Source organism: Xenopus laevis, chromosome 1L (assembly GCF_017654675.1).
Source record: "Xenopus laevis strain J_2021 chromosome 1L, Xenopus_laevis_v10.1, whole genome shotgun sequence".
NCBI lineage: Eukaryota > Metazoa > Chordata > Amphibia > Anura > Pipidae > Xenopus > Xenopus laevis.
Window position 1 is genome coordinate 125,043,916 of NC_054371.1, and position 12,718 is coordinate 125,056,633.

At 35.8% G+C, this 12,718-nt stretch overlaps 1 protein-coding gene across 1 annotated transcript; it reads left to right on the forward strand.

The window, feature by feature from the left end:
• Positions 1-754: 754 nt before the first annotated feature.
• tmem215.L (transmembrane protein 215 L homeolog) lies at positions 755-2,565 on the forward strand. The gene has a single exon (XM_018226511.2). The coding sequence runs from the start codon at positions 1,133-1,135 to the stop codon at positions 1,790-1,792; it is 660 nt and encodes a 219-aa protein (XP_018082000.1). The 5' UTR covers positions 755-1,132; the 3' UTR covers positions 1,793-2,565.
• Positions 2,566-12,718: the final 10,153 nt, after the last annotated feature.

Sequence of the window (12,718 nt, forward strand, 5' to 3'; positions counted from 1 at the left end):
TGTCTTTAGACAAAAGCTCTTTGGTCATTAGAGGATCTAATTTTGCTTCCTTGAACATGTGTAATAATAAGTGGCCACTTTAAGCATTTGCACCAACATCTCTAATAAAGACGTCCATACGACTTTTATGTACCTGTCGAAGTTTCGATAGGCAGAAATGAACTCTAGCGAAAGTTCACTATAAAATGCTCGCACTGACAAATTTACTCTAGTGAAACTTCGCCAGCGTTTGGCTGGCGAGACGCAACTTCACATTATAGTGAATTAGCGTAGTGGTAGCGAATTTGCTTCTGATGAAGTGGAATGAAGTGTGGCGAAGCCTTTGCAGGTGAAAATTTGCCCTTTCGTGAATTTTTTTTTGTTGAGACCTAGATGTACAGTATAACAATGATCTCTGGTATATTTCCCCAAATGTCTTTCTAAATATGACTTTAGTTATTAATTTACTGGTAAAAAATGTCATAATAATCAAAAACTATGACAGTGTCTGGGACATTTGGCATTATTTGTATGCCAGTATTACAGCAATACAGCTTTTTTTGTTTTAGAAGGAAATAGATCTGTATCCAGCATCATGTTCTTCTATTCCTTTTATTCCAGAAATACCGTAGCTGATATTGCTGTTCAATATTTTCAAATAGAAAAGGAGGTTCCTTATTGCTTCTTATTTTTAGTGTTTTAGTCCACTCCCCTGCTCTCTCTGTACACCCCTCCCTTTCCTCACATATTCTTGCATTAGGAGATGAGTGTCTCACTTTCCATTCATGCACAGTTTTAACACATACAGTAGCTGACTGTTCTGGCATCCGAAAGAGCAGCATCCTTCTCCCTGTGGATTTCACTATAGGAATCACACCTGCTTCAGGGCTAATGTGTTCACAGATGATTAATCCTTCTTATGCCGGAGTTATTGTGATCTTTTTAAGAATTCCCTAGGAAGGAATAAGTGAGAGAGATAAGGAACCACCGGCTGCAGTCATCAGGGAACTGGTGAAAGCTTTCGCTGCTTAGGAATCTGTGCTCTACTTTTTTGTAACCTCTTTGCAAAGTTGTTCCGTGATTCTATTTGGGAAACAGGAACAAGAGCTGTCTATGTCCCGGTGGATAAAGTACAATTTGATGGTTTAAAGAGATGAGACCAGATGATATCAACCCTCGTACTGGACTGGTGGTGGCCTTGGTGAGCATCTTCCTGGTCTTTGGGTTTATGTTTACAGTGTCTGGTTTTAAAGGGGAAAGTCTGGGGCCGATTCCTCTTATTGCTATCGGACCTGCAATTTTTCTCCCAGGAGTGGCTGCCATTTCACTTGCCAGGAGAACGGATGGCTGTACAAAGTGGCCCTATAAAAAGTGGATCTGCTGTAAGAAAACAAAAGACAAAGAAGATATAGAGCTTTTGAAGACTCCCTCAGGCATGGAATCTGGCAAGGGGAGCTCTAATGAGCTGGATAAAAAGGGAGAGAAAAAAGAAAAAGATGAAGAAACGGAGTCCAACAAAGTTATCACCATAGAGGATGCAAGGACTCTTATCAAGGGAGTGGACCAACAGGAGGTGCTAAAATACCTGGATCAGTGCTATTCTTCTAATGCCTTGCCAGGTGGGGTAGACAGTACTTGTTCGGTATTTGATAAGACACGCTCAGCCGACAGGATTATTTACACTGCCACAGATGAGAAGGTCACTCTGGACCCCCGAGATAAAGAGGCTGCTGCCTTCACACACAAGCAGGACAGGTACTGCTGTTATGTACAAGCTACAGAGGTGAACTGGGACCAAGAGACAATTGTTTAACTTACTATAGATACATACCTATACTCACTATGGAAATGTTTGCACTGCATGAGAGATATGGTATCTAAAACAGATGTGATACTTACACTTGAAACCTTTTGCCCAAAGTATTCCTGCAGACCAGCATGTTTACGGTTATGAATCCCTTGCCTCTGTTTTTTTTATTCTCAAATTGTTCCTTCTGTGAATCCAGTGCCTTGCTGAGGAACAGCACATCTGAACAGACATGCATTAAATGATCATCAAATATATGAAATGTAACAAAAGACAAAGGCTATTTGTAGTGTACAGACAACCTGTTAATACACTGGAGGCTATTATATCATCATTATCTAACAACAGTTTATTTTAGAAATCACGTATGCCTACAATACTGAGTTGAACTTAAAAGCATCATAATCAAAAGGAAAATCAATAGGTTTCGGTTGAACTTTGCAGTTATTTTCTTAGGATGAAATACATATTTTCTTCCATATTTTTCATTTTCTGGGAAAAATACCTAGTAATACTAAGGACCACAAGAAAAAAAATGTGGTGTACATGCAAAAATGGTGACTCCTCTGATATACAATGCAAAGGTTTTTGGCTTTCACGAATTGTCTTAATTAAAGGAAAAAATGAATACCCATCCCTTCCTCCTAATATTAATATTACTGCCCCTCTCCCCTTTACTTATATGCAATATGCTAATTTCTTTAATAATGAACTTATACTACTAACATGTTTGTAAACTGGGCATTTTCCAGTAAAATATAATGCTTGCTTATACAAAACAATGGAGATTTGGGTCTGCTTGTTATTTCTCTACTATTACAACTTGACTGTTATAAATTGGTTGAAGTATTTTCACATATGATACTGACGGCACCTACAGTTATAGGAATGGTTTAACTCTATTCATTATTTCTAATAAGGTTTGCTTGCTTTGGCAATATTCTAGTTGCTGGCTTTCTGGAAGGTTTTTAAAATTAATTGTTTCTGGGTCATCTGACAATAAATACATTATTAATCAGTTGTTAAATATGATAAAGGCAAAGCCCAGACAGTAACAAGAAAAGCCCTTCACATTCAAATAACCTGCTGATTTGGAAGGGCAAACTTTTTGTTTATTACAATAAGCAATATTGAATGACGAGGCTGTTCAACATATGCCTTTTTATTGTGGCCTAGAATTTAAAAACATAAAAAAAATATTGGAAGTGGCAACCATGAATATTGGATTGATTAATTATGAGCAAAATATGAGCAATGTGATACAATATATCCTTAAGCATAGTAATTACCTGTTTGAAAGTTAAATGTAATTCTGTAAAGAGAAAACCTAAGTGAGTTGAATTATTACAAGGTTAATACTGTAACATTTCTGCTCTGCTGCTAAGTGAGATAAGGCTGCCTTTGAGTGAGACTAGACTCACAGTCCTCCTGGATCCATAGGAGAAACTGTGTTTGTGGCTTATGCAATTCTTCAGCTACAACTGATTTGTAAGTTACATGTGTGCAAAATATGCCTTTGATATGAAGGCAAGTGCATAGAGATAAAATGTATGTTCATGCTTTGATTTACAACGTTCATGCTTTTGATTTACAAACGTACAACTAATGTGTAGCTTCAGTGCTACGCAATATGTTGGCGCTATATAAATACATGCTAATAATAATAATAATAGCATCTACACAGATCAGGGTTTCCATAGTGGGGTTTGCTTAATGAAGTTCCAGCGCCCACATACAAATGCAGTAAGGAAACCATAGTTACTAAATAGCAGACACTATTTAGTGGGTGCCCACAATAAAGATGCAATTCTGAAAAAAAACGCTGAATTGTGGGTTAAAAGTGATCTGCATACAAATTTTGCACTTTGGCCTATCAACAAACAGTAAAAAGAATGGCTGTAAAATTATCCTGAAATGTAGATTCTCTTATTGGAACAAGTTCTCTAACAACTATATATTACATTGCAGATAACAAATCTCATAATAGAAGTACTACAGGTATGGGACCTGTTATCCAGTGAGCTTGGGACCTGGGGTTAAGGGGTCTTAAGGGGTTTAAGTTGGATCTCTATACTTAAGTCTACAAAAAATTATTCAAACATTCTTTTGCCTATAATAAGAATTCATTATATCTTATTTGGGAAGTGCAAGCTACTGTTTTATTATTACAGAGATAAAGGAAATATGTTTTAACATTTTGATTTATTTGATTAAAATGGAGTCTATAGGAGATGGCCTTCTCTTAGCTTTTCTGGATAACGGGTTTCCAGATAACAGATCCTATACCTGTACTACGAAATAATAACAATATCAAGACTAATAACTAGTACCCTCATCATGCTGATTCCTACAATGGGGTTTCCAGTCCAATAACAGTAATTATATAACCCATTATATCCCATTATATCAGTCACCAGAAGACATTGTTAGTTGCCAGTAATATTTTCTTAAAAAACTATACCCCCAAAAATTAACACTTGAGCAACAGATAGTTTACATCATATTAAGTGGCATATAACAGAATCTTACCAAACGGGAATATATATTTAAGTAAATCTTGCCCTTTTACATGTCTTGCCTTGAGCCACCATTTCGTGATGGTCTGTGTGCTATCTCAGAGATCACCTGACCAGAAATACTACAACTGTAACAGGAAGAAGTGTGGAAGCAAAAGACAGTGGGGCTCATTTATCAATACTGGGCAAATTTGCCCATGGGCAGTTACCTATAACAACCAATCCGTGATTAGCTTTTTAAAGCCAGCTGCAAGAAGAACAATGAATGCAGCAATCTGATTGGTTGCCATGGGTTACAGCCCATGGGCAAATTTGCCCAGTGTTGATAAATTACCCCCAGTCTGTTAATTGGCTCATGTGAACTAACAAGTATGTTTTGTTTGGTATGTTTGTGAGTACAGTGAATCATACGATCCCAGGGGGCGGCCCTTAGTTTTAAAATGCCAATTTCTATTTATGATTACCCAATGGCACATACTATTAGAAAGTATATTATTATGAAAATGGTTTATTTACATGAAGCAGGATTTTTACATATGAGCTGTTTATGCAATATCTTTTTATAGAGACCTACATTGTTTGGGGGTATAGTTTTCCTTTAATTGCATACAAGGCTACAGTAACTAGCTTAGAAGGGTTGTTCGCCTTTATATTAACTTTTAAAATGTTGTAGAGAGTGATATTCTGAGAGAAATTGCAATTTTACTTCATTTATTTATTTTAAATTTAGCTTTTTATGCACCAGTTCTCCAGTAAGGAATTTTAGCAGCTATCTGGTTGCTATGGTCAAAGTTAACTTATCAACAAGCAAGTTGTTTGAAAAAAGAGAGAGAAATATGAACAGAGGAGGGCCTAAATAGAAAGACAAGTAATAAAAAGTAACAATAACAATGAAAATGTAGCCTCAAAGAGCAATAGGTTTTTGGCTGCTGGGGTCAGCAGCCCCATTGAAAGCTGTAAAGCTGTAAAGAGTCAGAAGTTAAAGGCAAATAATTCAAGAACTATAAAAAAATGAAGACCAACTAAAAAGTTACTAAGAATAGACTATTCTATTAACTACTAAAAGTAAACCTGAAGGTGAACCACCCCTTTAAAGGGGCAGTATACCCTCTTGCTCAACGTGAGTGCAGCATATAGTGCTTGGTCAAATTCATTCAAACATCTTATAATTTCAGTAATGTAAGAATTTACATCAATAAAATATGTTTCCAAATATGTTACTTATAAATAATTGTATTATTACTTATAAATAATTGGAGTATTAAGATTCAAACTCACAGCCATTGCAAGATCTTTTCTACCATTTGGAAAAATTGTTATAAAATGCCTATGTAATCGGTAGTTTTGGATTGTTTTGTTCTCTCCTTGGTTATAGATAAGCAGGAGGAGTTTATCTGTGCACAGGGCTATAACTTTGTCCGGTGTTACCCTAGGCACTGGACCGGACCACCTCCCCTTTTGCCAATCACCAGATGAAGAGATACCACCCTTGTCTATGTTTAGCCAAGACATAACAAAGAGATTATATATATGTTTTCTTCATTAAAACAAAGCGAAAAGTATATATATTGCACAAGTTCTAGTCATTGAACTCATGTAGAACAAGGAGCTATGCTGCCTCTTTAAGACATATTGGTTCACATTTCAGTAAGACAAGTTTCTGGAAACCCCAGGCTCCAAGCATTACGGATAATAGATCCCACACCTGTATATAAAATGTGTACCTTTTAAAACTTGTATGGTTATTGCCATTCTAGAAAGTATTCAGAGTTCCAAAAAGGCTAATATTGTTTAAGAATTAAGAATTCATCTAACTAGTTATTGCTTGTCTTTTGAATTTACAGACAGGGCATAGGATTTAGATGCTAATGTTTTTCTTATTGTGCAAAGCTGGGGTCAAAATATAAAAAGTAAAAAAATATCGGGAGAACTATTATTTTACGAGAGTGAAACCAGTTTACACATAGCAAGGTAAGAAATACATCACAATTTTACATGATGTCTGACCTAAATAACATTATAATTTATAAATGACTAATCTGTGTAGTTATTCTTGCAACTAATACATTTGTAACCCAAAAATGGATCAATGTGTTTAGAAAGATCTGCCTATCTACATAAAATGGCTTTCTACAGTAGTAAACAGTTATTAAAATGTTCTAGGTTCTAGGCAATGTCTCAGTTTTCAGTTGATTTTCAGGAGAAAAGAAATTAAGAAACACATGCTGGTACATGTATAGGATCAATTATCCAGAAACCTGTTATTCAGAAAACTCCAGATTATGGATTATTATTCCAAATCTCTCATAGACTCTGTGCAAATAATTTAGACTTTTAAAAATTATTTCCCTTTTCTCTGAAATAATAAAACAGTACCTCATACTCGATCTTAACTAGGATGTAATTAATCGTTTCTGGAGGCAAAACATTCCTATTGGGTTTATTTAATGTTTAAAATCCAGGGTCCCGAACATCCTGGATAACAGATCCCATATGTGTACAATCCTGCCAAGGTATTGCTTGACCTTTTTTTACATGAACTACCTCTAAAACTTCTGCACTTTCCCTTCATCCTGCTACTCTAGTTCCTTCTCGCATGCTTGGCCTTGTGGGTACGCAGGGATTCCTGCCCTATGGAGCAGACAACCACTCCTACCAGATGCCCATAACAAGCCTATGTTTTTACAGTGTATTTTAATTGGATCTGTAATAGGATCTTCTACCACTGAATCTATCATCATTATCATCATGTATCTATCTATCTATCTATCTATCTATCTATCTCTCTCTCATCTATCTATCTATCTATCTATCTCTCATCTATCTATCTATCTATCTATCTATCTATCTATCTATCTCTTATCAATCTCTTATATATGTACATGTATTTTAATTGGACCTGTAATAGGATCTTCTACCACTGAATCTATCATCATTATCATCATGTATCCTATCTATCTATCTATCTATCTATCTATCTATCTATCTATCTATCTATCTATCTATCTATCTCTCTCTTATCTATCTATCTATCTATCTATCTATCTATCTCTTATCTATCTATCTATCTATCTATCTATCTATCTATCTATCTATCTATCTATCATCTATCTATCTATCTATCTATCTATCTCTTATCTATCTATCTATCTATCTATCTATCTCTTATCTATCTATCTATCTATCTATCTATCTATCTATCTATCTATCTATCTATCTATCTATTATCTATCTATCTATTATCTATCTATCTATCTATCTATCTATCTATCTATCTATCTATCTATCTATCTATCTATCTATCTATCATCTGTCTGTCTGTCTATCTATCTATCTATCTATCTCTCATCTATCTATCTATCTATCTATCTATCTATCTATCTATCTCTCATCTATCTATCTATCTATCTATCTATCTATCTCTCATCTATCTATCTATCTATCTCATCTATCATCATCTATCTATCTATTGTATCTAATTATTTGCAGGGTTGCTTGATTGTAAACAATGGGTTTATAGAAAGACTGCATTATAACCCACATTTTCATTATGTTCCCCTTAAAGCACTCATTTATTTCTCTACAAAATTAATCATCAATTCTGTTTATTTACAGTATTTATGTACAACATCAGCATGTATGTATGTTTCAGAATCAATTAACATATATATTTAAAGTCTTAATCTATGTAGCTAAAACAATTAAAAAAATATTAGTATATATAAAATCTATATACACTATCTATATATGGGTCTGTCTTGCTACCTTTCCGTCTAGCTAAAAAGCTACGGTGCTGCAGGCATTTACTTATGAGTTGCAGGATCTTGCCTTGTGGGGATCCAATGATTAAATACACTGTTCCAAAGCAAGAACATTCAAACAATTGAGTTAGGGAACCTGTGGTGGGAGACTTTGTTGGCAAGTAATAGTTTATGATTGATGCCTTTGGGGGCAAAAGAATCCTCTTCCTAGTAGGTGCTTGCTTACATTACACTAACTTTGTCGGAGCAGCTGCCTTTAGTCTGCACAAGTGATATACATCCACTCGGCTTTAATTGCTAATCATATTGATCATCTTAAAGCTAACTGTGCAGGTCGGCTGAACAGCAGAACATCTTGTATTATCTTATGACAAGTTATGACATAGTCCGAAAGTCACTGTAAAGTCATATTCTTTCACGTCTTGAGTATATTAGTGGACTGTGTAACCCAATCCATACAGGATACAAAGGCTCATCATTTCAACTCTGAGCCACCGTCCAAAGAGAGAAAATTATATTATTTTTAACTGATCTATGGCTGCAATACTGCAAATGTTTATGGTGCCTACAGCACAATTTAATGTATTTTAAATATGCTGAGCTGAAATTTTGTCAGCTAGCTCATATAATGATTTAAAAGCAATAGTTTGCTGATAAAAAACAGACTACCATAACTCAATAGATAAGTCTGGAATGCTTCCCCCAAGACTTCTATGAACATTGGTCTTGCCCTACTTTTGAAACCTTAGTGCTTACCTGGATGAAAAGGTTGTTTGTTTGTTTTTTAAATCTGGTGTATGTGTCCACACGCTGAACAATGTCTGTTTGATGTTTTACACAAAGGGGCCCGTTGATCAAGCTGTGTAAAATGTTTCACAACAAAAAAACTGTCTAAAAAGCATTGTACAATAAATAATATTTTTCAAGCTGTGCTGTTCTCCTTAGCACAGTCCATCACCATTTCTAAAATCAGCAGGCAGCATACACTGCAAAATTAAAAATGGTGATATTTATGAAAGTGGATTTAATTTTAGTCCAAAAATGTACACAATTTTTTACTTGAGCTCATAACTATTTCAACTCATCAAAGTCAGTGGGGCTCGAGGGAAAAAGTCATGCAATGCAGCTTTTTCATACCGGAATTTTACAATAGATTTTTCATTAAAGGAGAAGGAAAGTACAAATGTTAGGCACCCCCAGTGGCTGTAATTACCTGAAATCCCAGGCTGGTGCTCTTGTTAGCAGAAAACTGTAGTGGACTTAGGTACTTATTAGTGAGCCCCATGGAACAGCCTTCTTTCTGTTTCTTCTTTCTTCTTGCTGCTACCCATATGCAGTTGAGCGAAAAGTCAAACTTTAAAAGCCAACCTTTTTACTCTATTGTACATGCGTCGGCCAGGGGATAGTGCAGAAAGGAGAAGATCACTCCGTGGTGCTACACAGAAGTACTCTTGGCTGGTGCAAAATTCTGCTAACAGAACCACCAGCATGGGGTATATAGTGCATTCCGAACTCTATTTTTTACACAACTTGATATATGCCAATGAGTTACCAGCTTATTACTGATAAATAGTTCTTTATTTTTCAAAAAAACTGTTTAAGGGGCTGTATATTTGCTCTAATTAAAGGACCACTAAAGTCCGAGCATGACATTTATCCAGTTATAAATCTACTTATAGTGAATGCGTTAAGCCTGTCTTTAGTACAGCTCAAACAGTGGATAATCGAATGGCGACATACTGTGCCCTTCTGTCAGCATTGCATTTTAGACATGGTGCCATCTGTCTATTCCTTGCATTCTAAAGTAATCATTCTGTAGGTATATGGAAAGCATGTCTGTGCCACAATGATGTCTGTGTGTGATTCTTTAGATGCAACACAAGCCCCAGTGGGGACTTTGGAATGACTGCCATCTTGAAGGTGGCAGTAGCTTCAGGGTCTCCCTCTGTCAATAGAAGATTCAAAACAGGAGACAGGACGGACGCACTGCTGTCCAGCACAGCTATAGGTAAGTGCTTTGGACCATAACAAATGGTGTCAATACACACAACAACTGTATGTAAAATGTTGCATATTTATTTATAAATATAAAGGAAGCGTTAAAATGAATCTGGTATTGTTTACAATGCCTTTTATAGAGCATTTTATTCCAGATTTTCATAAAAGGCTAGTATTTTTGTTAGGAGTCTGCCGACACTCCTTTCTTCTCCAGTGGCGAATCCAAGATGGAGCTGCTCATGGTGTACATGTGCGTCACGGCATCAGTGTAATGACATTGCCATCATACTGCAGTTTAGTGACAAATTCAAAATGAAAGATACTGAAGTTCCTGGGTTCAATTCCTGAATATAGGTTCTACTTTTGCGTGTTCCTGGGTGCACTATAATTCCTTATTGACTGTTTTGTGGCTTTTGACCTTCCTGCTTTGACTCCTGATTATAGCTAACAGCTGCCTGACCTGATCTTTTTCCTGGATACGACCACGAACTTCCTTAACCCCTTGGATACTGTGAATCGGACTATTTCCTGTATACCAGCCTCCTCATTGGTACTGATTCCTTCTTTAAAGCCGCTAAGCCCTTTCAATTTTATAGTCACAACCATATGGAGTAGCAGGGTCGGACTGGATCACTGGGACCCACTGGGTTCCAAACCTGTGGGGCCCCATGCACTTGCGTGAACTCCGTGCACATGCGTGAACGTGCACAGCGTGAGTTGCCCCATATTTTCTTGGGGGGTCCAGCCAATCAGGGGAACAGGTCTGGGTTGGCAGGGGCCCATACAAGCTGGGGACCACCGGGTTTTTTCCCGGCCCAGTCCGACCCAGTCATTTTAATTTTTACAAATTTAAATTGTTCACTTGGCAATATTCTGAGCAATATTCAAGTGTGCTAATCAGTATATACCACATTAGCATCTATCCAATGAATTCTAAAAAAATTGGTAATTTGTAATGTTGAAGTAGTGTAAATATAAACAAGATGTACTTGGGATCAGCAACATAAAGGTTTATACAATTGATACTTGAAAATGAAGGCAATAAGAAATAATAACATTAACAAATTATACTCAGCAGTATCCCTTTAAACTGACAGGTGTAAGGCAAGTATATTAATAGATTCTCCAAGAAGATACAGTATATTTGCAGCTGTAGCCTTTATTCCTGAACCGGTCAGAACTCAGCACTGCTCACGGGCACAAACAGATGGCGATGCACTGCTCACACTCCTTCTCCAGCCCTGATAGCTGTAATTCGTTTCTATGTGTCAGTATAACTTTAAAGAATTGGATGTCAAAGTTGCTGATTCAACTATAGCTAGGGGCCAAAGATTGCACGGTGCTCTGGCATACGATAAATTAGCTTTAACACATTTAACCTGACAGAACAAAAGGCGCTATACAATGTACAACATTATATGTAACAAAGATATTTCCTTCATCAGTAATCATTCTTTGTCGTGTCCTGTTATGAAAAAAGCTCTGAAGTTTCCTCAAACCCCTTTGTTCAGCTCAAATGTGTGTATTATTTGGCTAATAGTGTCAAATACCCTTTATTTCTGTCACTTGCTTTCAACATAATTAAAATACTCACCAAAAATGATTGGGTGAGTAAACACATTTCAGTTTTACATTAATAACCATTCAATTACCTTTAACATATTAAGCCTTTAGGCTCTACTTTAAACAAATGTACACAGTATACACTTAGCTGCCATTAGCAAGCTTACTGTTGTTACACTTAAATAATAAATTTGACCTAAATCCAGTTTATTTCTAGCCAGTATGGGTAAAATATTTTACTTGCTCTAATAGTTCTGTTTTTTTCTGCATATCGCCTCTGTAATGTTCAATATCTTATCATCTTCTGTATAAACAAAACTCCATCCATAATATTGTGCTCAAAGAAACTTTATATAATACAGATTCACAATTTGCCCCAAAACTCTGGAAGAAAAATTACAGTTTTTATAAAAATATCATGCTTTTTATAAATTGTGCCAAATGTACATTCTTAAACAATGCAATGTAAAATGTTTTTGGAGCAGTTGATTTGCTTGTATTACGGCTCATTTAAACTGTCTTCTATTTACAGAATGTGTCTCTCCATTGCCAATTGGTTTTCATTTGGAAAACTGAACTTGAGTTACATCCTTATATTACAAAGTTAATGTTCAGTATCTTCTCCTCAAGGAAACCCTGTACATTACCTAGATTTGGCTAAACATGTACTGATAAAATTATACAAAACTATGTTTTGTGCATTTTCAGTGTATGTATGATATCTTCATTAAAAGGTAACTGACTCTTGATAAAACTGGGCCCTAATGTGTGTGTGTGAGTGTGATAGGGACCTAAGACTTTATACTCCACCTGGGCAGTGACTGATGTGAATGATGTATTATCTCTGTAAAGCGCTTGGCAATATGATGGCACTATATAAACAGGAAATAAATAGATAGATACAAATAAAACAACAGAGCTTTACAAATGTGACATTTATTTTATACTAAATTTTACAGCTTTTTATTTTCACATTTTATAGTTTACACACCTTTATAAACTATGCTCCTAAATAATATACCACCAATAATATTTAAGGCAGGGGTCCCCAAAGTTTGATCACAATCTACCAGTAGTTTTTTAACTTGTGACAA